Source organism: Schistocerca gregaria, chromosome 5 (assembly GCF_023897955.1).
Source record: "Schistocerca gregaria isolate iqSchGreg1 chromosome 5, iqSchGreg1.2, whole genome shotgun sequence".
NCBI lineage: Eukaryota > Metazoa > Arthropoda > Insecta > Orthoptera > Acrididae > Schistocerca > Schistocerca gregaria.
The window spans coordinates 543,345,830-543,372,347 of NC_064924.1; the positions used below are offsets into that span (position 1 = coordinate 543,345,830).

At 40.3% G+C, this 26,518-nt stretch overlaps 1 protein-coding gene across 1 annotated transcript in view; it reads left to right on the top strand.

The window, feature by feature from the left end:
- LOC126272071 (vacuolar protein sorting-associated protein 52 homolog) overlaps positions 1-26,518 on the top strand; it is a 106,823-nt gene that overhangs the window by 55,549 nt on the left and 24,756 nt on the right. Inside the window, exons 6-10 of the mRNA XM_049974617.1 lie at positions 3,497-3,818; positions 3,898-4,053; positions 14,133-14,287; positions 20,987-21,074; positions 22,999-23,202. Of these exons, the coding sequence (XP_049830574.1) occupies positions 3,497-3,818; positions 3,898-4,053; positions 14,133-14,287; positions 20,987-21,074; positions 22,999-23,202 (925 nt within the window). The remainder of the gene's footprint in view (positions 1-3,496; positions 3,819-3,897; positions 4,054-14,132; positions 14,288-20,986; positions 21,075-22,998; positions 23,203-26,518) is intronic.

The window sequence follows — 26,518 nt, forward strand, 5'->3', positions numbered from 1 at the left end:
TAGTGACTCCATGAGCTGCTTATAAGGAATATCTCACTGCTAGCCCAGAATTTTTTGGTCACCGACATCCATGGCATAGCATTTGACATCCACAGGTTTGGAATCACCATAACTTTCATATGGATATCAAGCCTCATGGGCATATCAAGGGATGAATTAGCTCACATATTAGCTAAAGAAGCAGCCACAAGAGAAAACCATGAACGACAAGTACCAGGACGGACCTACAACTGCTGCTAAAACATCAAATTATGAAACATTGGGATATGGGGTAGCAGGTTACCACAATCCTCCCCAAGTTGAGAGCAATCAAGGGGACCTCCAAGGCATAGCATATTTCTCTCGAAGCCTCTCAGAAAGATGCCATCATACTGTGGTTACTGCGTATTGGACACAGTAGACTTACCCATGAGTTCTTTTTGCATCAGGACGACACCCCTCAATGCAGCTGTGGTAGTCATCCCATGATAGCCTGTATCTTGTAGTGTTTGCTCAGCTGACTGATCAGAGATGAGCTATGAAGCTGTCTACATCCCTCCCAGATAGCAGCAACATAGTCCCATGTTCCTTGAGAGAAAGTACCTCATTATTTATTGTCAGGCTGATGTGAAGGGAGTGCCTTTTACTGTTCTGTGAGCCCCCAAGCGACCTCCACCTGTTTGCTCCCCCTGCAATATCACGCATTTTGAAATTTTTGTGTACATATTTTATTTGTCTAACTGTTTAAGCCAATTAACCTTCCAGTCCTCACGAGTTTTCAGTTTGTCACCCCATTTTAGTAACATTGAATCTAAATATCCTTCTGGTGTAACCTTCAGTGATCTTGGTATAGGATGCGGGAAGCTCTACCTGTGATTGCTTTCTGTTATGCAGTAGTATCCATTCCCTGTAATCAGCTACAGTTTCTAGTTACTTGGGTTTGTCTTACTTTCAACTGTCTGACTTTAGCTACTGTCACTGCAAATTTTCAACCATGATGATAAGTTCAAATATTATGGAATTGACTTTTTTCCTTTCCTCACTTCACATCATTTTACGTGATTTTCCAGTAGAACAAGGGACTGATAGCAAGATGGTTGGTTCATTTGGGGGGAGTGGACACAATAGCAAGGTCATCTGTCCCACCAACATGTTACAGTGTGTACATTATGTGAATAGCATGATTAGGTAATATATATTAATTGTTTACTTATATCTTTGTTGGCAATTTCATTTTCTGGCACACACAGCACAGTAACAGGTAAATCACAACTTAGTATTTTCACAAACATCTGTTTACAACTCTCCAAAGAGTTTTAAAATCTAAAATAAACTACTTACAATTTCAAAAACTGTTTGCAACTTTCAAGAGAGTTATAAAAGCTAAGCTAAACTACTTACAGTTTCAAAGGCAGTAATATATACCTGTAGTGAAGATGAAAACATTTATTTACATGTATTCGCAATATGGAGGATGTTACGAGGATACTTAATGAAAACATTTCTGTCAGTGAAATAAACATTTAATTTGGAGAAGTTTATGAAGAAGTTAAAATTATTACTTTCAAGCTTATAATTTAATAATACACTCCTGGAAATTGAAATAAGAACACCGTGAATTCATTGTCCCAGGAAGGGGAAACTTTATTGACACATTCCTGGGGTCAGATACATCACATGATCACACTGACAGAACCACAGGCACATAGACACAGGCAACAGAGCATGCACAATGTCGGCACTAGTACAGTGTATATCCACCTTTCGCAGCAATGCAGGCTGCTATTCTCCCATGGAGACGATCGTAGAGATGCTGGATGTAGTCCTGTGGAACGGCTTGCCATGCCATTTCCACCTGGCGCCTCAGTTGGACCAGGGTTCATGCTGGACGTGCAGACCGCGTGAGACGACGCTTCATCCAGTCCCAAACATGCTCAATGGGGGACAGATCCGGAGATCTTGCTGGCCAGGGTAGTTGACTTACACCTTCTAGAGCACGTTGGGTGGCACGGGATACATGCGGACGTGCATTGTCCTGTTGGAACAGCAAGTTCCCTTGCCGGTCTAGGAATGGTAGAACGATGGGTTCGATGACGGTTTGGATGTACCGTGCACTATTCAGTGAACCCTCGACGATCAACAGAGGTGTATGGCCAGTGTAGGAGATCGCTCCCCACACCATGATGCCGGATGTTGGCCCTGTGTGCCTCGGTCGTATGCAGTCCTGATTGTGGCGCTCACCTGCACGGCGCCAAACACGCATACGACCATCATTGGCACCAAGGCAGAAGCGACTCTCATCGCTGAAGACGACACGTCTCCATTCGTCCCTCCATTCACGCCTGTCGCGACACCACTGCAGGCGGGCTGCACGATGTTGGGGCGTGAGTGGAAGACGGCCTAACGGTGTGCGGGACCTTAGACCAGCTTCATGGAGACGGTTGCGAATGGTCCTCGCCGATACCCCAGGAGCAACAGTGTCCCTAATTTGCTGGGAAGTGGCGGTGCGGTCCCCTACGGCACTGCGTAGGATCCTACAGTCTTGGCGTGCATCCGTGCGTTGCTGCGGTCCGGTCCCAGGTCGACGGGCACGTGCGCCTTCCGCCGACCACTGGCGACAACATCGATGTACTGTGGAGACCTCACGCCCACGTGTTGAGCAATGCGGCGGTACGTCCACCCGGCCTCCCGCATGCCCCCTATGCGCCCTCGCTCAAAGTCTGTCAACTGCACATACGGTTCACGTCCACGCTGTCGCGGCATGCTACCAGTGTTAAAGACTGCGATGGAGCTCCGTATGCCACGGCAAACTGGCTGACACTGACGGCGGCGGTGCACAAATGCTGCGCAGCTAGCGCCATTCGATGGCCAACACCGCGGTTCCCGGTGTGTCCGCTGTGCCGTGCGTGTGATCATTGCTTGTACAGCTCTCTCGCAGTGTCCGGAGCAAGTATGGTGGGTCTGACACACCGGTGTCAATGTGTTCTTTTTTCCATTTCCAGGAGTGTACATCTCCATGTGCTGTGCCATGAATGAAGATTCCCAGTTCTTCATATAAGTCCATTTGGTGTCCCTTATCCTTTTTATGTAATATATGAAGATCATTTGCAGTATCATGGAATGGGTGGCCTGTGTCTTTTATGTGAGTAGCTGTTGCTAAGCTATTGTAATTGGTAGTGTGGTAAGCATTTGTGTGTTCATTATATCTTGTTTGGAATTCTCTCCCAGTATGGCTTATATAAAGAGATCTGCAGGTATTACGTACTATTTTATAGATGCCTGATTGTGAGTGTTTATCAGTCTGTGTGTGTGTATATTGTGTCTCGGTGTGTGTTGCAGTTTGTTGTGTGGTGTAAAGGCAATGGGCTAGTAAAATATTGGTAAAAAGTGACTGCAGCAGTATAAAATTATTCCACATAATCTTTTAATACAGTTGCAGACCACAAACATCCATATAACATGGATAAATTTAAATAAATAGTTTTTGTTGTTTCATAAAACACAAATTTCTGTCTAGGTTTTACTACGAGTTTCTTCTGTCAAATGAAAGAACTGTTGCACAGGAAGTACGTAGTGAATACGTTGATACAATGAGCAAGATATATTATTCATATTTCAAATCATATTCATCACGTATAATGAAACTTCAGTATGATGAATGTGCTACTAAAGATGACCTTATGGGCATTGAAGATACAGGACCAAAAGGTTTATTTTATAAAACGTCACTGAAAAATAAAGGTACTGTATTCACCATTGGAAATCGTGGTGATGTGCTGACCTCTCATTTGGAAGCTCCTATTATTGTACCACATGCAGCTCAAAAAAATGAAAGTAAGGTAAGAATAGTGTGTGATATAATATTGCTGACACAATATTGGCAGGAGTAATTGTTAATTCACTTCTCATTTGTTTCAGTACCCATTTGAGGCCCTCTTTCGTAGTGAACAGTATTGTCTAGTTGACAATGCATGCCGGGAATATTTATTCTTGACAGAATTCTTCATGGTAAAAGGCAGCCATGCCTTAGACCTCTTTGATCAGATTATGGCAAAAACACTTAATCTGCTTGTTGTAGGTATCAAGACATAGATCCCTTTTATTTCTTATTTTTACACTTAATTGTACTGTTTTATAAAGTTGTGCTCTTTTGTGTTTGAAGAAAGTAAATATTTGGGACTATTATGTACACAACAGAAATGAGATTGCTCACATTACAAAGGAAATGTTTCTAGTGTCGTGTTAATGCATGGTTGCATTTTTATCTTAAAATATACCCCATGCTGCCGCAAGATTCATAAAAATCTGTGAACTAAGTGGAAGTGGACAAGCAATTTATTACAGACATGTGCTTGTGCTATGTCAGAGAAGATATTCAGCTGATGGTGATACCCTGTGAAGTAAAATCCTTTTGAGTCCTCATAATACTACCTTAATTCTGTCAACTGCTCAAAACATTTCTGAATGCCATTTTCCATAAGACTATATAGGAGCTGTGCCAGTTTTACTTTTTGACTCCATGCAAGAATGTATATGATGTAAAACTGTTCATCCACTGGTACTGAGTTAATTGATTTTTAGGAAACTTGCTATAGTGTAAGATCACAGTTAAAAGTCAAGATACAGTTACACACTAATATGCCAAGAAAAATAGTTCCTTAGTAATGCAAAAAGTCTGGTTTGTTTTGTAATGAGGCAGTGTCTATAAATCTGATGGCTGGAAAAAGATATTTTGTTACATGTTCTTCATATAAAAAGAGACAAGCACAAAATGCTGTTTAGCCTAGTTGCAATGGTGTCAAGTTGAAAATTTCAGGTAACTTCCAAGTAAAGGAGAAAAACTCTATACAGTTGGCATGTTTTACTAATCAGATTAAATAGTGTGCGTTACTTCTAATACAAGAAATCCTCTGTAGGGTGGATAGTTGCTAATGATATCAGTGATAAGATTCGCTTGTGACATTGCAATTCTCAGTGAAAGACTCACAGGAACTGTTGAATGAAGTAAACACTCCAGTGAGCACATGCTATGGATTGAGAGTAAACCAAAGAAAAGTGAAAGTAATGAGGAGTAACGGAAATAATATTAGGTATAAACTTAACATCAAGATTGATGACAGTATGAGAATAACTTCCACGATTCTAGAGGATCCTGTAGAGGGTAAAAACTGTCATGGAAGACTGACATTGGAATACATCCTGCAAATAATTGAGGGTGAAGGGTGCAAGTGCTACTTTGAGATAGTGTTTGGTACAGGAGAAGAATTCGTGGCATGCCACATCAAACCAGTCAGGAAACTAAGACTAAAGCAAAAGTTGCTATTGAGGTCAAGCATTGACTAATTTAAGAAAATAGCTTTTTGTGGCAACATTCTTCAGTACATGCTTATGTGTAAGCAATGTGGTACTTTATTTATGAGTAGTTAGCTGAATTATGTCATGGAGACACTGCGGAGTCACAGAACTTACGTGTGGCACCAGAGATTTTTTTGATGTCTTTGATGGTGGAACATCTGTAGCAAAGCTGATAAAATTTGTAGCTGCTGGATAACTCAACTTACTTTTTGTAGCCTTTCAGCATGAAAGGCTCATTTCCATGCTCCACTAAGAGAATAGCCACTGTCCCATGTAAAACTGTTGTTGCATATTTCAACTTCAACAGATTATCTGATTACACAAATGCCAGTAGTGAGATGCATATGTTAAGATTTTTGTTTGATTCAGGGGTCACAGAGAAATTCAGTGCTAAAGACTCTGGTCCATAGATCAACCAGTTTAAGACAAGGAGAGGCTTAACAAAGAATTGTAACAGCTACAAATAGGTGTCCAAAGAAATGGGTGCTCTGATCATTAATTTTCAGTGGACATTGCAGTCAGAATCAAGAATGTCTAAGAAAAAGAGAAACCAAGAATCACTTATCTACTTGATACTGGCCCAATATCCAGGAAGGCCAGTATACTCCTATAGACACAAGGCATCTAGTGTGTTTTTCTCCTGTCACTGAAGATAAAAGGTCCTCTTTGTAATGGTAAAAATGATCTAGGACTCCAGAAGTGGAGAATGTACCACTTTCTTTGCAAATGTGGCTTTTCTTACTTGGGACAGACTATGTCAACAGTCGAGGAGAGATTCAGGGAACATCAACAGCGCATCTAAGACAACCAAGTACATCAACCGTCACTGAGCAGTACCTCAGATATAATCATGAAGTGAATTATGATGAGATTAGTATTGTGGTGCAAGCACCAAGTTTTGGGTACATCATAATTAAGGACCCTGCCAAAGTAAAGATGCTGGGAGACTTTAATAAACAGGGATCAAGGTTACAATTTACACAAGGCTTGTGGTCCTGCCCTCAATTTACTAAGTTCCTGTCATCCATCACATCCGCCAGAGCTGGGAAATGATGAGAGAATATGTGATCCTCGGAATATCATTGCAGGCTCTTAAAACAACAAGAAGGAACCATTGAAGGGCTGAGTGGATGTCTGAAGTCTTAACTCACTATCATCTGTAAATAGTGGTGCAAGCCCAACAACAAGTCTTAGTCTGGTTGCAGTCCAGGTAGCGAGTACACATAACAGCATAACTGACAGCACCTGAAGAAGAGAAGATGACTGGGTCAGTAATAGAAATACTATGCACAAAATGGAAACAACAACTTGGCAGAATGTCCAGAAATGTAGCCAGTTTCACTTTTAATTCCCTATGAGGATTGTCAACTAAATTTTGTATTTATGTTGTGGAAGAATGTGTTAGGACAAATATGGTGTACTTCTTGGTATTTTCTACTAACATATTATGATGTCTCTAAATAATTCTTTGGTTTTTGCCCTACTTTCACATTAAAATACCTCAATATCATATTGTACCTGCAACAGAATTCTGTCATTTATCAGTTTCTGTACCTCTATGACATAAAGTTATTGCATTTCCTCATTAGAAAGTTGCTTGGTACCTAGGCCTGAATCACTTTAGTGGATTGTCTTCTTTTTGAAATGTCTTGTTATTCCTGAGTTGAGATATCTCCAATGTCATTAATATTGTCTTTAACTTTCTTGTTTACTGTAAAGCCTAAACTTGAAGCTTCTGTAAATGATATACAGCAATCCAGATAATCTGATGATATATAGTAATTTCTTCTGACTAGATAAGTACTTTCCAATATAGCTGGAGAGAGAGAGAGAGAGAGAGAGAGAGAGAGAGAGAGAGAGAGAGAGAGAGAGAGAGTCATCATGTTACAAAAGTGACCTGTACCAAATTTAAAACAAGAGTGGTCTAAAAAAAGTCCCTAAAAGTATCTGGGCGTGGAATATTCACTTAACTAGACACCAGCTTGATACATCTGAGTTAAAATAGTTTCTCCAACTTTCCTTGAAAAGTATTTACTGTATTTCAAACATTTCTATTATTTAATGTACAGCATTTGGATAAAACTGTGAAAAGTTGCACAGATTTCTTGGTTACATAAAACAAGACTGTTATCTCAGTTTAGTATTAACAGTTAAATTCAAAATTTCATAACTGTAGGTATTGAACAAAAAATTTCATAACTGTTAATCCTGGCCAAACTGATAGACCAAATATTAAGAAACTCCATTTTTTCACTCTCTTTTACATCCACTATTAGTTAATATAGGCAAAATACATTGTGCGTCATTCATTTTGTTTGAGCTGTCTGTACAGCATTTCTCCTGGCTGTACATGGGCTGTAGCATGCATATGTAAAAGCATATAGCACCAAGAACTCCAAATGCAGATTGCAGGAAATATACACCTGTAACATCTTGTTCTCTTAACATCTTGTTCTCTTTCTTGGTGGTACAAGCATCATAATAAAGACCACATAACAACTCTCGTGCTACACCAAAAATAGGTGACTATTTACAATAAACATTGCAGTTAGTCATTCAGCTAATAATTATTTGCAACCTAGATAATGAGATGATTTATACAAGGAGTGGTCAGTAAGTTAGGTTTTCAGTTTTGCTTTGTTTTTGTAGGAATTCCCATATTTCTGCGGTATGTATACACGTTGAAGAAAATTGCATCAGAGTGCTAAACCACACACTGAATTGTAGAAAAAGAGATAAAGTTTGCATTCACATTGGTTCTGACATGTTTTGTGGCTGCATAAATCACAATGCAGCTTAAATTTATTTTTGTTATTAAATTACCAAGGCATGCATGTATCAGAAATTAAGTGTAAGGATGTCAGTCATTGCAGAGGCTGCTTCAAGATACTTGGTCATCTACTTTCACGTAAATGTTCTTAATATGTTTTTGTTGACTAAGTACTTCATATAATTTAGCACCATTGCACCAAAAGATAATTTCATAAGACAAAAAGAAAGGAAGGTATGTAGTACAAGGAAACATACTAGTCTTCGTCCCGATGCAATTAGATCCTGTGTTTCAGTACACGCCCCTGTTTTCTGTTATTAAAGTAAGACTTTATCCATGCAAGAGCAACACTGTTTACTCATTTTGGATGAATCTGAAGTTTTGCTATGGACACATCTCAAGATAACTTGTGTCTTTTGACACCATTTGCTGCGATATATTTTAACTGTTTTTTCTATTTAGGTATTTACACCAACAATCAATGTATTTCCTTAATTACTTTTTGCTTGTTTAGCATTTTGATTCAGTTTTGATATTTCAAATAGTAACTGTTTTTGTCTTGAAGTTCCTCCTGCTTTTATAGATGGCCCTAGTCAGAAAATGGAAGGAAATAAATGAAACTGAATAACTTTTGGAGGTTTTTGGATGATCATTATTGAGTTGTTCCTAGTGAGACTGAAGATCCAGATGACTGTGTGAATGAATGTTTTTGTGGTTATGAGGTCGATTCCAGTAACAGTGATATCATTAAACCTGTAAAGAAGTGTAAAGTGGCAGTGTTTTTAAATGATTCTGATGACGATGATTCTGTTCTTGTGAACGATTCATTTAGTTGCAATGGTAACCCTTTTGAAGTGGCACCCAAGTCTCATTTCTGTACCCAAATATAGTTGGTCCACTCAGTCAAAGGTAATAGTGAGCTCACAGAATACAAGAAGAAAATGTTAATTGTTCATCTTTGTTCAGGCTTCATTTCTGAAATTGTATATGGATCTCACAGTAGAGGATACTTTAAAAAATATAGAATGAGAGGTAGATTTCTTTACCCATTTATTAATTGAAATGGATACAGCTGAAAAAGACCCACTTCGCCTGGTCTTAATTTTCATTTGTTCTCTGACAACATTCCAGATCACTTGAACATTTAAGAACATCATATAAATGAACATTAAAAATAAATAAATAAATAAATAAATAAATAAATGTTAGTATTACGGGCTCAAAAATAATTTTAAGTGCCCTTAAAACTGCTTAAGTATCCCACAATACCCTAATTTCGAAAAAGTACTATGTCACTTCCTCAGTCATTTCTTTTTTAGAACACTGAGAACATTCTTGATAACTCTAGAAGGAACTTCCTGGCCAGTCTCGGCCACTTTGGTGTTAGATTGTCATCTGCTTCATGGACTTCCCATAAGAAGTCCATAGGTGTGATACCCCCTTTTGACTCCCTCTTCTAACCCAATCCCTACAGTTCCAAACCGGAACCACCTCCTTAGATGAGGGCTGGAGGTCCACCATACCATATAACCCCCACGGAGATGCGGGGGTGCGCTACACAGACAAACTCCACTTACATTTGTTATATATACTGATTAAGATTAATGTATGAGACAGTCATATGAAGTCAACTTGTAGCTACTGAGAGAGTGAATTACATTTGTAAACCCATTTACATGTTCCATATTGAGTGTTGTGTAACTTGGTGGTCAACTTTGCTCATGAAGACACTTGGCACTGGCCATTCATTTGGGCACAGCTGACTCACTGTCATGCCAACATAACAGGCTATGCAGATGTTCCAGCAGAACTGTTATATGAAATGATGACACTGCCGATGCCTGTGTCTCTGATGGGGTAGGATATGCATGTGGTGGGATTGGAATAGGATGTGCTGTATAGGTGCCTATAGAGAGGTTTTGTATCTGCATCTTGGCGCTGGGTCCTCCACAGGCACATGACCTATGGGGTAAGAATCTCGAATTAGATGATGTATAAGGATGGACCAGGATTTTTGTTGTCTGTAGGTGTCACAGGATGTATGTTTCTAGACTAGTGCAACAGGATAGTGTCTGTCTGTAAATACTATGGCAAAGTTATCAGTATATTTTGGCTAACCCATATCTTCCAGTGCGGCTGCAATGTCCATAGGTGCTAAGGTTGTAGTAGAGACTTTTTAATGTGGAACAGGACAGCTCTCAAAATGGAATACCGTTGGTGTTTGGTGCATTGATATAAATCAAGATTTTTATGGAATCATTTGAGAGGTGTAAATCAATATCTAGAAAAGTAGCTTTTGAGCTTTGAAGGAACAGGTGAAGCAGATTTGGGAGTAGATTTTAAGGCTCTGGAGGAAAGAGCATAGGCTGTCGTTGTTATGGAGCCAGATCATGAAGATGTCATAAGTGAATTTAAAACAGACAAGAGGTGCTAAGTGGATAGGAAGGATTCCTCTAGGTGACCCATGATAAGTTAGCATTGGCATAGATGGGTTGTCATGTGCATACCCAGGGCCATTCCACAACTTTGTCTCTAGACTGTATCCAAAATATGGAACCAATAAATTGTCAGCACCGAGAGAGAGGGAGTCGTATATGACATAAAAGAATATATGACTATATTAGTAAAGGACTGATTACTACCCACTATATAGTGAAGATGCTGAGCTGCAGACAGGCACAACAAAACTACTTGTAAATATGTAAGCCTTCTGCCAGAAGGCCTTCTTCTGAAATAGTTAAAAAAACACACACACACACACACACACACACACACACACACACACACACACACAGAGAGAGAGAGAGAGAGAGAGAGAGAGAGAGAGAGAGAGAGAGAGAGAGGAGAATATATGATTGATAATTTCTGTGTACCCTTAATCTCATATAGAAACTTTTCACACCCTAAGTAAAGTGCTGTCAACTTATGCATCAGCTCAATAACAATTCTGAAAAGTTAAAATATTATATGTATGTAATTGTTTAGAATGAATTTACACAGTAAATACAAATAATATAAGAAGTTTATCCACTTGGAAATTCCCAAAACAGGAACAATTGCTTCAGGACTGATTACTACATAAATTTAAAACATTGGTGGAACTTTACCCATTGCAGAGTTCTTCTTCTTTTAAGCTCCTTTGTTACAAAATTATGGAGAACAGAGAGAGAGAGATAGAGAGAGAGAGAGTTTAGTGCCAAAGATAAGAATAAATGTCTCCATTCTGAGATTAAGACAGGGACAGCACATAGGAAATTATTAGGGAAGTAATGACCAGTACTTTAGTTACCCCCCTGGTTGTGAAGATGGAAGACATGGTTGTATCAATATGTATAACATTGTCCATATCCATTGTTACAGATTTTATGGTGCTCAGTAAATGTTTTAGCCTTAAAGTTATGGTTCAACAAGAATACTTACTGTTAGTTCCAGCTTTGACTTTTTGTTAATGAAACTACATAACAAACGATAAAGATAAAAAAGGATTCATTTATTTTATGTTAGGACTCCGAAATTAGTTCAAAGTTCCTGCTTTCTATATCCACAAAGTAGAAAACAAAATCTTATCTGAATAGTGCTGGTTTTTTGTTCTTAATAGAATGGTCAACATCTTTCAATTTTAATTCCTGCATCCCTCTCTCCCTCTCAAAACTGGTCAGTCATTTAGATCTTGACAGTATTTTAATGTTCTTTCCAACTCTGCAATGTTGAAGAGGTTTTCATCTATCAACAGACAGGATACTACTCACGTAAATTGTTTAACTTAAACCATTCAATATTCACTGTTCTCTTAAATGTTTTTTTTCCACTTTTGTGTTGGAAGTGAACTGCCACATTGAAGCAGCTAAATCAGTTACCCTTTCTTAATACTCATTCATCTGCCCCTTTTTTAATTTTTTTTATTTATTTTTTTCTTGCACTCTAGGTTTTTTTTCTTTTGGAAACCTCTCCACTTTTTAATTTTGCTACTGTATTTTATTCTCACTTCAATGTCGTTATTATTTATCTCAGTTTCTTGCACATCTTCATACACATCCCCAAGCCAGTTAGCATTCCTTTTTAATTATTCAAGGTTAGTGCTGTTTTTCTTGTGAATCTGCTAAGGTTCATCCTTCAAATGTCTCAGTGGAATATTAATGTTCTTACACTCCTGGAAATGGAAAAAAGAACACATTGACACCGGTGTGTCAGACCCATCATACTTGCTCCGGACACTTCGAGGGGGCTGTACAAGCAATGATCACACGCACGACACAGCGGACACACCAGGAACCGCGGTGTTGGCAGTCAAATGGCACTAGCTACGCAGCATTTGTGCACCGCCGCCGTCTGTGTCAGCCAGTTTGCCGTGGCATACGGAGCTCCATCGCAGTCTTTAACACTGGTAGCATGCCGCGACAGCGTGGATGTGAACCGTTTGTGCAGTTGACAGACTTTGAACGAGGGCATATAGTGGGCATGCGGGAGGCCGGGTGGACGTACCGCCGAATTGCTCAACACGTGGGGTGTGAGGTCTCCACAGTACATCGATGTTGTCGCCAGTGGTCAGCGGAAGGTGCACGTGCACGTCGACCTGGGACCGGACCGCAGCGACGCACGGATGCACGCCAAGACTGTAGGATCCTACGCAGTGCCGTAGGGGACCGCACCGCCACTTCCCAGCAAATTAGGGACACTGTTGCTCCTGGGGTATCGGCGAGGACCATTCGCAACCGTCTCCATGAAGCTGGGCTACGGTCCCGCACACCGTTAGTCCGTCTTCCGCTCACGCCCCAACATCGTGCAGCCCACCTCCAGTGGTGTCGCGACAGGTGTGAATGGAGGGACGAATGGAGAAGTGTTGTCTTCAGCGATGAGTCGCTTCTGCCTTGGTGCCAATGATGGTCGTATGCGTGTTTGGTGCCGTGCAGGTGAACGCCACAATCAGGACTGCATACGACCGAGGCACACAGGGCCAACATCCGGCATCATGGTGTGGGGAGCGATCTCCTACACTGGCCATACACCTCTGGTGATCGTCGAGGGGACACTGAATAGTGCACGGTACATCCAAACCGTCATCGAACCCATCGTTCTACCATTCCTAGACCGGCAAGGGAACTTGCTGTTCCAACAGGACAATGCACGTCCGCATGTATCCCGTGCCACCCAACGTGCTCTAGAAGGTGTAAGTCAACTACCCTGGCCAGCAAGATCTCCGGATCTGTCCCCCATTGAGCATGTTTGGGACTGGATGAAGCATCGTCTCACGCGGTCTGCACGTCCAGCACGAACCCTGGTCCAACTGAGGCGCCAGGTGGAAATGGCATGGCAAGCTGTTCCACAGGACTACATCCAGCATCTCTACGATCGTCTCCATGGGAGAATAGCAGCCTGCATTGCTGCGAAAGGTGGATATACACTGTACTAGTGCCGACATTGTGCATGCTCTGTTGCCTGTGTCTATGTGCCTGTGGTTCTGTCAGTGTGATCATGTGATGTATCTGACCCCAGGAATGTGTCAATAAAGTTTCCTCTTCCTGGGACAATGAATTCACGGTGTTCTTATTTCAATTTCCAGGTGTGTATTATAGCTTGTTTTTTTCCTATGTATTTGTCTTTCAACATAATGCTTTTGTGATTGTGTTGCCTAATATCTTCCCCACAGTCTCCCTTTTTGTCATAATATCTTGATTTCCTTTTATGAAACCCTAAATTACAACTTCTGATACATACATGCAATTTGACTGATAATCAGTAAAACTATGTAAATCAAAAGATAACTGAAATCTCATGAATCAGTTCATTAAAATACTTACCTTGACGGTCAAAAATTTTACTTGGTCTTTAATTGGTTAATTATACATTAACAGATTTATTCTGACAATAAATATCTTTATTTCAATATTCACTTATTTTAATTATTATACATTAGATTAATTTTTTGTAAGTGAATTTTGTATGAAAATTAATGCTATTATGGTAACACTTAGTGTTTATTATTATTTAAAGACAACGCAGTGGAGAAGTAATATGTAAAATCTTTCAGAAAAACTTGGAGACATTTGTGCAGAGCTGTTATGATGCAATAGCTCTATTTTTGTGTGCACATCTCATCCTGAGATACCAGATCATGTGTCACAAACGTGCTGTGCCAGCTTTAGATCAGTATTGGGAAGCTCTTCAGAGTGCAATATGGCCAAGGTATTTATCATTCTTTTTCGATTTATGAATCAATTACAACTGGCACATAAACATTAAATTAACATAAAAAGCATTACTTATTTTCAGAAGATATGATTGACAAAACAGATGCTTGAAATCATGTTTAAATGTTACTTACAATTAGACTAAAGAATGAGTAACCAATACGTCAAAACGAAAATGGCATAAATTAATAATGAAGAAATATAACTGGTTGATGATTTATTGTACTTAGGTCATGTAAGATGACTGAAGGACAGCAAGTCAGAGTAAAAATTGCCTGGAGCACTTAACGAAACTACATAGGTCTTACAAAACTAAGCTTCCAATTTTTATGAAATGACCAAGAGTGTTGCTGTAGGCTCTCCATTGTCTCCAGGAATGGCTAATTTCGGTATGGAACAGTTCGAAGAATGGGCATTAAATTTGACTCCATTTCACTCTTCCAAATTGTATTGTTATGTTGACAATATGTTTATGATTTTGCCACTTGGTGTCAAAGTTCTTAAGCAGTTCCCATGAATAGCCTGCACCTAACATCCAGTTCACCATTGAGACAGAGAGGGTGAGGCAAAGTTGCCATTTTGGATGTTGTAGTACAACAGAAGTCTGATGGATAGCTCAAACATTCTGTGCACTGTAAGCCAATTCATACTGATTTACATTTTAGCACACAGAATTTCCACCATCCATTCCATTAATATACAGAACCACAGTTTTTCCTGTTGATGACCAATTGGATTTCAAAATCAATCACCAGAAGTATGTGTTCCAAAAGAATTGTTATGAGGCTTGTAATATAAAGGTGATGCTCCCTAAGAAACAAAAACATGAAAATATTAGAAAATCATCTGTGTGCTTTTTCCTTTCTGTGGTGCCACCACTAGCAAAATGGTTAGACCTATTTTTTTGACCACCTATGAAGATAAAGTAGGTATTCCACCTGGTTAAGAATGATCTCAGCCTCAGGGCCCCTCGAATTTATGATATTCCCTGTGCACGTGGAAGCAGTTACAGTGGTCAGGCTGGTCAGGCCTGTGGCAATGCATGGGTTCTAAAGGCCAAAAGCAGAAATGAGAGTCACAAGAACAGTTATATAAAAGGTGTTTGCCTAACTCAGTATTTTGCTGAATACAATGCAGTCAGATCCAAAGTAAAATTCTGGTGCCCTAGTTCATAGCTGAGGCCATTATACTGTAGACCCTGACAGAGAGGGAGAGACTGCGTATTCACAGGCAGTGATTACAGTGCAATATTGGGCTCGCAGGAGCTAGTCGTGGCCTTTTACATGTTATCAGAGCAGCACTGTTTGTGCCAGTCATGGAGGGTGTGTCAATGCCACAACCATAAGTTGGTGGCCACTGGTTGCCGTGTGGCTGCCTCTAGTTGTGGTATTGAGTGTGGTGCTAACCTTGGAACTATGAATTGACATGCCTGGCATGGTGTTGGTAGTGAAAAACACCACATTCCTCCATCCCCCACTGCCCCCACCCCAACAACCTTATCATGGTGTACTGGATTTGTTGGTAACAACAGTGAGAGTTGGGGTGGGAGGTGGAGGATATGGGGGTCTGGATGCAGGTGCCACTGAGGAGGCAGTACCTGAAAATGTGGCCCATGTCAAGCTCCTGCTTGCACTCCAACATTCACCTTGCGAATGACAGGGAACATTGGCCGATAAACCAGTCATAGGGTGCACACCCATCCTTAGGGACAAGCATCTTCTGGAAGTGGTGATGACATAGCAGTGACTGGTGGATCTTCGTGAGCATGAAGAAAAGCAGCAGGCCAGATAGGACCAGATCTCCACGACATGGACAGCTGACTCTGCAGTGATGTCAGTAGCACCACATTGGCATCTACAGGCTCCCTGTAGGACACTGACAGTGCGGGACCCAAGGGAAGCAAAGGGAGCTAGCCACTGAAACTGAGAAGTCTGCAGCAGGATACGCAGCCAACAGAACCTTTGAGGTGAAGCATTCTGATACTCTGCATGTGCCTGACAACGAGAGATCCCTTCCATGTACAGTTTCATTCAGCAAGCTGCTTTTTACACACTATGCCTCAGTGGCCTTGATGCAGAAGACAAAGAACTTCCTTTTGGCGACACTGTGGAACTTTCTCAAGTGATTGATCACTATTTCAGTGAAGCAGAATGACGCCCTGTCGTACAGACAATCCTTGCCGAAGTGCAGAGTATCGGTGAACCACTGGATTGTGAGCAGCTTTGACAGAATGTGGCCAGCCAGTACGGATGTATTGCATCAAAACTTGTAGATTGGTATCCACAGCCATTGCCTGAGCAATCCGACAATGGAATCAATCAAGAGTTTGTAGTCCTGCACATCAAGAAAGAAACAAGGATCTTCAGATGCATTGAACACTGTATTGTTGCCAACTGGTAGGTGAGAGGTTCTCTGCATTGGAATGATTGGCTGTTGGTCTGTACATGATAACATGCTGGTAAGTGGACAGTATCAAAGACCAGTGATGCAGCTTTCATGCTGTGTATGGTGTTATTTGCTTTGAAGGGTTGAACAATGACATCAGTCGCTTGTGATCTGTCACTAGGTAAAACTTGCTTCTGTAAAGACAGTGGCGGCATTTTATTGTACCATAGATAATGGTCAAAGATTTTTCCTCTAGCTGGGAATAATTGTACTGAGCCTTGGTCAAGAGTTAGGATGCAAAGGCAGTTGGTCTGCCTATAAATCCAACTTTTCGTGTGAATGCACAGCACCAATCCCTTATGAGGAATCATCGTCCAGTAGCACGACTAGCTGAGTGGGATCAAAATGCATTAAACAGCTATCACTCAATAAAGTGTCCTTCAGTCACTGATAATTACTTTGACACTCCGGGTATCATTCAAAAGAAACATTTTTTCTGTGCAATGATGTCACAATTTGTGCTGCATTTGGAATAAACTGAATATAGTGAGCTAGATTTCCTAGTGCTGCTTGAAGTTCACGTACATTGTGAGGTTCTGGGAGGTCACAAATAGCAGTTAAAGGAAACTGCAAACAATGGATGCCCTGGGTGTTGATGACAGGGCCCCAGTAGCTGATCTCAGTTTGAAAGAAAGAACACTTGTCTTTGTTGCACTTGAGACCAATAGCAGAGAGAACTTGAAATAAACTTATGAGATTAGAAATATGTCCCACAGTACAACCTAAAACCATATCATCATCCAATTAGTTCATGATTGAAGGCACATTGCAGTCAGCTGTTCAAGATAGCACAGAAAAACTGCAGGCACTGAAGCACTGTTAAAGGGCAAACGAAAAATCTTGAGTAACCCTGTCTATAAAATTACAGAAAATGGCAGGCAGGGTACAATTGCCAGGAACCGAGATGCGGCTCTTATAAGCTGAGAGAGTTTTCTACGATTTGTACCATTTGGGCTTTCCTAACATTCATACGTGCTTTTGTCACTAAAGCTGTCGTATGTAAGTGAATGTGCACATTACGATTAGCAACGTGCACAGTGACAAGTTTTTTTGCTTGACACTGAATAGGAGAGGTGTTCTGAGACTAGTTTGACACAGTTTTTGATACTGTCGCAGAAGAAGCCGAGTAGCACAGTCACCACGGTGTAGTGGTTATGATACTAGACTGTTGCATGGAGGGTCACGAGTTCAAAACTCACCTGAACTGTAAAATTTTAATTTCTGTATGCGGTTCAAGTACATTCTAGGAGGATCCACAAATGTCAAGAATCATTGTACTAGAATGTTCTGTAACTGCGTATATACCGTATGTGTTCTGGCCGGAGACAGTTCGCTCCGCATTCTTGTATGTGCAAGTGCTGAATAAACCTTCGTTAAATGAAGTTAGTGTGTCATTCATCAAATTACACCTTCTTCTAAGTGACATTATTCTGGTGGATACGCTGGGTATTGGAACTTGTGATAGCGTACATTATCAACGACACAGTGGCTCCCATCCGGCCGCGACAGGGCCACCATTTACATGGCGAGAAACCTGAATTCAAGCCATGTTCAACAGATTGCAACCTATCGGAGACAGAAGAAGAAAAGGATGTTACAATGACAGCAACTGTGTGCCACCACACGAGAAATCCTTCCAGGTTCTCTGGTGACGATGGCCAAGATCCAAACTAGTGGCTGAAGGTGGACGAGTGTATAGCCAGATTTAACACATGGGATGGCACCATGTGTTTGGCTAACGTATTTTTCTACTTGGAGGGCACTGCCAAGCAATGGTATGAGAAAAACGAGGAGAAGTTCACGAGCTGGGAAGTATTCCAGGTGGAACTGCGCAAGTATTTCGGTGACACACAATGACAGAAGTGAAAGGCTGAGCGTGAGAAGACTGCCTTCATCACCCCTGAGGGCCTTAATGAGTTTAAGGTAATGCCGTTTGGTTTGTATAATGCACCAGCAACTTTTGAACGGATGATGGATAATCTTGTATGTCACTTGAAGTGGACAATGTGTCTTTGTTATTTAGATGACGTTATAGTGTTCTCAGAGACATTTGATGAACACACAAAAAGACTGAGGGCTGTTCTTAAGTGCCTGCAACAAGACAGACTGAAAATTAATCCAAGGAAGTGTCTCTTTGGAGCAAAAGAAATAAAAATACTTGAACAGCTTGTGTCAATCGAAGGTGAGTGGCCAGACCCAAAAAAGGTGAGATCTGTAATGGAATTTTCTATACCTGACACTATTAGAGATGTGAGAAGCTTCCTCGGATTATGTTCTTATTACCATCATCTTATCAAAGGCTTTTGTATCAAGGCCAGGCCACTCCAAGTGTTGTTAAAAGCCAATCCAAAATTTATCTGGGATGGTGCTCAACAAGATTCTTTAGATGTGTTGCAAAATGCTCTGTCGACTGACCCTGTACTTGGTCTGTATGATGAGAGAGCACCTACAGAAATAAACACAGATGCCAGTGGGTATGGAATTGGTGCTGTTCTGGTACAAATTTTGGATGGAAAAGAGGAGGTTATAGCCTATGCTTCTAGGACACTTACAAAAGCCTACAGAAACTACTCAGCTACAGAAAGAGAATGTCTTGCTATGATCTGGGCCATGTGCAAATTTTGACAGTATCTCTATGGAAGGCCATTCACAGTAGTTACAGATCATCATTCACTTTGTTGGCTGACAGGTCTTAAGGATCCAACAGGACGACTCGCCAGGTGGGCACTACGGCACTACATCTTCAAGAGTATGACATTACCATAGTGTACAAAAGTGGAAGAAAACACCAAGATGCAGACTGTCTCTCAAGAAACCCTGTGCAAGACCATCAAGACTTTGATGGAGATAGTGACTGTACTCCAGGATCTCTCTGCTGAGCGGGAGGAAGACGCCAAGATATCTCAAATTGTGCCCTTAAATCGGTCAGAGGATGTGAAAGGACAGTTTAAGGTGGTTAATGGATTACTTTGCGAGAAAAACGTTGATCCACTTGGAAAGAGGTGGCTACCAGTGATTCCTAAACACATGCATTTAGATGTTCTACAGAAATTCCATGATACACCTGAGGCCAGACATTTAGGATTTATTAAGACATATGATAGGATCTGCAAGTAATTTTTCTGGCCAGGTTTATTTGGATGTGTCAGTCACTATGTGTTGCACTGTCAAGAGTGCCAGAGGAGAAAGGCAGTTCTCAGAAACCACCTGGCCAATATCCGTGCACAGGAGTAGGGGATGCCTGGGCCAGTGCTGGGACTGGCAACAAAGATGTCAGAGTCAACTGAAAAGGTAATGGGTCCAGATGGGAAGGACTAGGAAAGAATTGAGTCAGGAGGCCAGATAGGATGGAGAAGAAGCCTCAGAAGGGGGGGGGGGGGGGGGAGAGTGCAGGATGTAACAGAACAGGTGAATTTTTCCCGCAGAGCATAAATGTCGAGCAAGAACAGGAGCAGCAGGGACCCATTCCGGCATATATTCCACGCCAACTGTTATTAATGTGGTGTACACTGCGGCACGTGGATATCTTGCAGATGTCTGTCATTTTTGCTCTCTCTTTGGCCAGTACCATTGTACAGTGTTTTAACAAAATAGAACTAATCCACAAATTCTGCAAGCATTTAAAGTATTCCTATAGTCAGTATAATCTCCCAGCTTTGTTTTGATAGAATGTGTGGTATCAACTCAGATATATTACATCTAATCTCCTGAATATCAAGAATGATATGCCAAAATAATGATCAGAATTTTCTGAGCTGTAAAAGAGATTCTTCATATTGAAGAGGGTAGACTAATGCGTGAATACTAAAAATAAGAATAGGCCTAGAGAGAGAAAAATCATTAATCAGAAAATTGCAGACGATTTGTATTTGCAAAAGCTGAGGTATTTGAAGCTTAAATTGTTGTAACACCTACTCTGATGGCACAGGCTAGGCAAATATTCCAGTCTGTAAGACATAATCAGGAACGCAGTTCTACAATGGAACCAAATGGCTTGGATACTGAAGTAATGGCTGACGTTAATGATATTTCTTTAACATTTCCAGTTGCTTTATAAACTGTTAAATATCATGATCGAAATCATGATATTATGATTCAGATACAGAAGTTTTGTTTGATATTTTCGTTTGTGAACTTGCATTAGCACAGAGTCTACTTAGAGATTACATTGTAGAAAGTAGTTACATCACAACAAGGTATTTTATTTGAATATATTGCGGTTAACACATATGTAAATTAATATTTGCAGGTTTGAGTACATATTCCGGTTGAATATCAACAGTGTTCAGGACTGTGACCCAATGAAATTCAGTGCCAAAGAAATGGGTCCACATTATGTAAGTATTCTATAATGTCCCATTTGATTATATTTTATAAATAAAGATCAAAATCTTATTCACTCTGAAGAAGAACAGAGATAAAAATGGGCAGTGCTTGACAGAATATCTGAACATTGACCAAGTGAGTTTAGTAACTTAAATGCTTTTTCAGCTACAGTGGAAAGTAGAAAATAGAGGAAGACGACAGGAATAAAACACAGAACAGCTTAGTGGTGTAGCACAAAAGGTGGAGGTAGATTGGGTATAGTAGGAGACCAATGGACACAAAGGCCATGTGCAGATGGAATGGAGCAAAGAGCAATTATAGAGAACTGTACATGATTCAAATAGGAGAAATTAATAGTTGTGAATTACATAGCATGTGCGCTGTTTCTAACTTTTACGGTACTCTTGTTATTTATTTTTATGTTGACCTACTTATAACCAGATTTTATCTCTCAAGTTGCGTACCATTTCTTAACCCGTGAGCAGGTGTGCTGATTTTCATAACACAAGTAGATATGCAGTGTACTTTGTACACAGGTGAAAAAATAGCTTTCTCTAAGTTACCATGGAAATCATTATGAGCAAAAACACAGTTTAATCTTAGTTTAACTAAACAACAATAAAATAAACTTACATTATATGAGCTAAATCACTCTCTTGCTCTGTGCAAGTGTTACCCCACAGTATGACCCTCTCAAAGAATTAAACAGTGCAGTTGCATCAGATGCCAGCCAAATGCTTATGTGATTACTAATTATCTTGTAGATAACTGCTTCATTGTGGGATTGTACAGGTAGCTTGAATCTTGGACATTTTCGTGCACAGATCATAATTTTTTTGTCATCCAGCTTGCTGTTTATTTTATATTACTGCTGCTCACATGGATGTATGACAGCACAACTCAGCAGTGAGTTAACTGAAGCAGTCACGTAGAAATAGCTATGGGCATGCAGCTGTGAAGCAACACTGCAACAGTACAAGACATTATTATTTGTGTTTGGTGCACGTTATGCATATGTGCACCCATTTGATGGTTAATTGACAGTCATGTTCAGCTATACCTGTGGAATCAAACCAACATGTAGCATTGTCATCCCACAAAATGGATTCATGATGATTTAAGTAATTGATTTTACTATTCTTTAACTTGGGTAAATTTGAATCAGAGTTACTGTTTATATTTGATTAACAGATTTTGAAAAAGCTTCTGTCTCAGTTTCAACAAATTCTGTTATGATACCTTGAGAAACAAGGTTCAGGATATGGAGAGAGAAACACACACACACACACACACACACACACACACACACACACACACACACACACACAAACAATTGTGTATCTAATCATTAAGTAGAAGGCTCTTTCTACTTATGGTTCATTTTTCTAGATCCTCTAAATCTGAAGATGTCCTCTAATCACCCAAGTCATTCATGACCAGTTGTGTTACACCAGTGGCTGAAACAAATAAGCAATTATGGAAAGAAAACTTTTTATTTTCCATGTATTCTCTCTTTTGAAATATAGGTACCCAGTACAAACTCATGCCCTTGTTCAGAAATTCTATAAACACATAGCAGTTGTTTAGGTTAGAATTCCATATTAAATATACAGGAATGGACATTAATATTCCACAGTGTGTTAATGGTATAAAACAGCTACAAAGTTTTCCAACAGGTGATAATGCACTAGAAACAACAGTGGAACTTCTGTAACCTACATGCACCCCCATACTTTTATGATACAAAGTTTCAAATTTTCGGTTGTATATTTCTTGATATACTTATTGAATTGCCACTATTCAGTTTAGAATGCTAGAAGCAATATTTCATTTTCATGGAGCTGGTGCAACAGTGCAATGGTATGATAATGTAATGGCTTTTGATATGTTGTCAATGGAAATTTCCAACTTGTAAATCACATTTTCTCCTTGCAGATAACAAGGCGATATGCTGAATTCAGTGCAGCAATTGTTGGCTTGAGTGAGACCTATCCAAGTGAACTTGTAAACCGGCTGCTAGCAGAATTGCAGGAGCAAGTAGAATGTTTTATTTTACGAATGGCAGCAATTTTTCCTCAACGGAAAGAACAGTTAATTTTTCTTATAAACAACTATGACATGGTTCTTCAAGTTCTGATGGTAATAATAATTTTAATTTATTATAGTATAAATACATGAATTGTAATGTACTGCAATAAATCTTGAGTAAAATGCTATGATGGTTTATGATGAAAGAATAGCTTTATACAACTTAAAAGGAGAGGAATGCTGGTCAGTAATCACTATCAAGAGTTAGAATTCCCAATACTTATGACAAAAATCTTAAACTAGAACACAACGCCCTTAACTTTTGGAATATAAGGATCCTTCCTCATTAAGGAAAGACTAATTTGTTGGTGAAGTCTGAGAAAAGGATGCAAGTCATTCAGTCACTTGGCAAAGAGGGTTTTGTCTGTCAGGAGAAAGACTGAAGACAAAAGTGTTCGTATCAATTATTCTACAAGTTGCGCCTTTTGAAGGTAAGGACTGGTCAGACTTTTACCTATTTGTGATTTTAACAATTTCCTAAATTGAATTCTCCATGTTATACTGTCATAATTTAAAATCCGTTTCATTTTATTACTTGTTAATTTCTAAATATAAAATCAGAAAATCATTTTGAGCTGGAAATGAGAAAGTGAGAGGCCAGTGGAAGTATACAGAATGATTTTTTCCCACCATGTACAAACCCTAGGGATTTACCTATGAGAGGATACGGAACAGAAAACATCTAATGAACATATGTCTGTAAAAGCATGGTTTCCATGCTAGAGACCATTAATTCAATCACACTTCATTATAGAGACTACAATCTAGTACACACTGTAACATGCAGCCACAGTTATGATATGTGTGGTTTCTGCCGAGAGGGTGCTTCTGTTCCTCATACATCATGCCCTAGCCTAATTTTGCCATAGTAATTGGTAATTTTGTGTCCGATACACTTATCCTGCTGACTGACATTGTAGTGGATGTGATACAGTATTGTACACAGTGATTCCATATTCAAATCGAGAGCTTGCCGACATGGTGAAAGGCAGATGGTAATAGGCAGCAAGGCTGTGCCAGGACACCTATCCCCACCAATAACAACCACACCATTCAGTGAAACTTCCTGGCAGATTAAAACTGTATGCCAGACCGAGACTCGAACTTGCGACCTTTGCCTTTCGTGGCAAGTGCTCTAACACCTGAGCTACCCAAGCACGTCTCGTGCCCCGTCCCCACTGCTTTACTTCTGCCAGTACCTCATCTCCTACCTTCCAAGCTTCGCAAGGGAGCTTCTGTAAAGTTTGGAAGGTAGGAGACGAGGTACTGGCAGAAGTAAATCTGTGAGGATGGGGCGTGAGTCGTGCTTGGGTTCCTCAGATGGTAGAGCACTTGCCCATGAAAGGCAAAGGTCCTGAGTTCGAGTCTCGGTCGAGCGCACACTTTGCTGCAGAGTCAAAATCTCATTCTGCACACCATTGATTGTTTGCAAGTGTTTCACCATTCATCTGAGACAGGGTTGTTTCAGGAAGCAGGAAATCATGGAGGACATATCCAAAATGTTCAGACACCAGACTTGGAGGAAAATGTGACCAACACTGTGGAAAGTGACCACTGTGTCAGTACCAGGAATTTGGCATGCCAGTACTGGCTGAGCTAGACTACTGTGTGGAATGTTCTCCATGACAACTGTTACTACTCTTATCACTTACAGCATGTGCAGGGCTTACTAGTGACAGACTTTCCACATCAGGAGCAGTTTTGTCACTGGTTTCTTCACTAGGCAGCCATGATTCTGGGATTTGTATCATCCCCCCTATTCACAGATCAGTTCACCTTTACGTGGAGTGGTATCTTCAACTTTCATAACAGTCATCTTTGTGATAGTATGCAGAAACCCCATGGTATAGTGACAGCGAATCGTCAGCATTGGCGCAGTTAAAACGTGTGGGCCGGGATGATTGGTGACCATATTTTGGGACCAGTCTTCCTTCCACGACAGGAAGGAACTGTCGACATTTCTTGCAGGTGACTTTACCTCCCCTGCTAGAAGTGCCATTGATGATTTGAAGGTTTATGTGGCTGCTACACAATGGTGCTCCAGCCCACTTCGCTGTTAACATCAAGAAACATGTCAGTTGTGTCTTGCCTGGTCAATGGATCGGACGAGAGGTCCAGTTCCAAGGTCTGCTCATTCACCAAATCTCAACCCGTGTGATATCTGGTTACGGGGCCATCTCAAAAGTATTGTGTATACAGAGCCCATTCCAGATGTGGAGACATTGGAGTAGTGCATTTGTGCTTCCTTTGACACTGTTAAAGTGCAGCCTAGCCAATGTGAACGTGTGAGGCAGAACATGCTACAATCAATGGAAAATCCATTGTGGAATGTAACAATAGTATGACACACACAAAACTCACGTATACAACTGGTGTGTTTGTGTTTGTGTCCACGCGCACGTATTAGACCAAAGTCTCTGTAACAATGTATGATTGAATAAATGGTCTCTAGCATGTAAACCATGCATTACTGGCCATAACTTCATTAGACCTTTTTTGTTCCTTATCCTCTCTTTGATCAATCCCTAGAGCTAATAGACTGTGGAAAAAAATCACCCTGTATAACCTTGATCTGATGAGTGCGTGGAAGGTTACGTACAACTTTTATAGAAACTAGGCTGCAGTTCTAAAAGTCAAAGGACATGAAAGGAAGGTAGTAGCTAGGAAGGAAGTGAGACACATTTGTAGCCTACCCTGCATGTTACTCAGTCTGTGCATTGAGCAAACAGTAAAGGAACACAAGGAGAAATTTGTAATTAAAGTTCAGGGAAAAGAAATAAAAACTTTGAGGTTTTCCAGTGAAATTGTAATTCTGTCAGAGAGGAGAAAGGACTTGGAAGATCAGCTGAATGGAATGGATTATATCTTGAAAACATCTTATAATCTTATCACCCAAAGTAATACAATGGTAATGGAATGCAGTTGAATTAAATCAGATGGTGTTAAGGTAGTTAGAATAGGAAATTAGACTCTTAATGTTAATACTAGAGTTTTCTATAAGATGGTGGCAGAAGTAGAGAGGGTGTAAAATGTAGACTGGCAACAACAAAAAAAGTTTTTTCCTAGAGAAAGACAAATATGCTACTGGCTTTTCTAAAATTTTTTGTGTAGAGTGCAGCCTTACATGGAAGTGAAATGTGGGTGATAAACACTACAAACAAGAAGAGGATGGAATTACAGAAGAATTCTGAATATCAGATGGGTAGATAATTTAGAGGCTATGAATCAGATCATGGGTAAAAGGAAGGGTTAGGTTGATGGCACATGCCCTGGGGCATCAAGGTATTTTAATTTGGTGAGAGAGGTAGGTGGGGGGGGGGGGGGGGGGGGAGAGTTGTAAAAATTGAGACCAGTGTTTGACTATAGT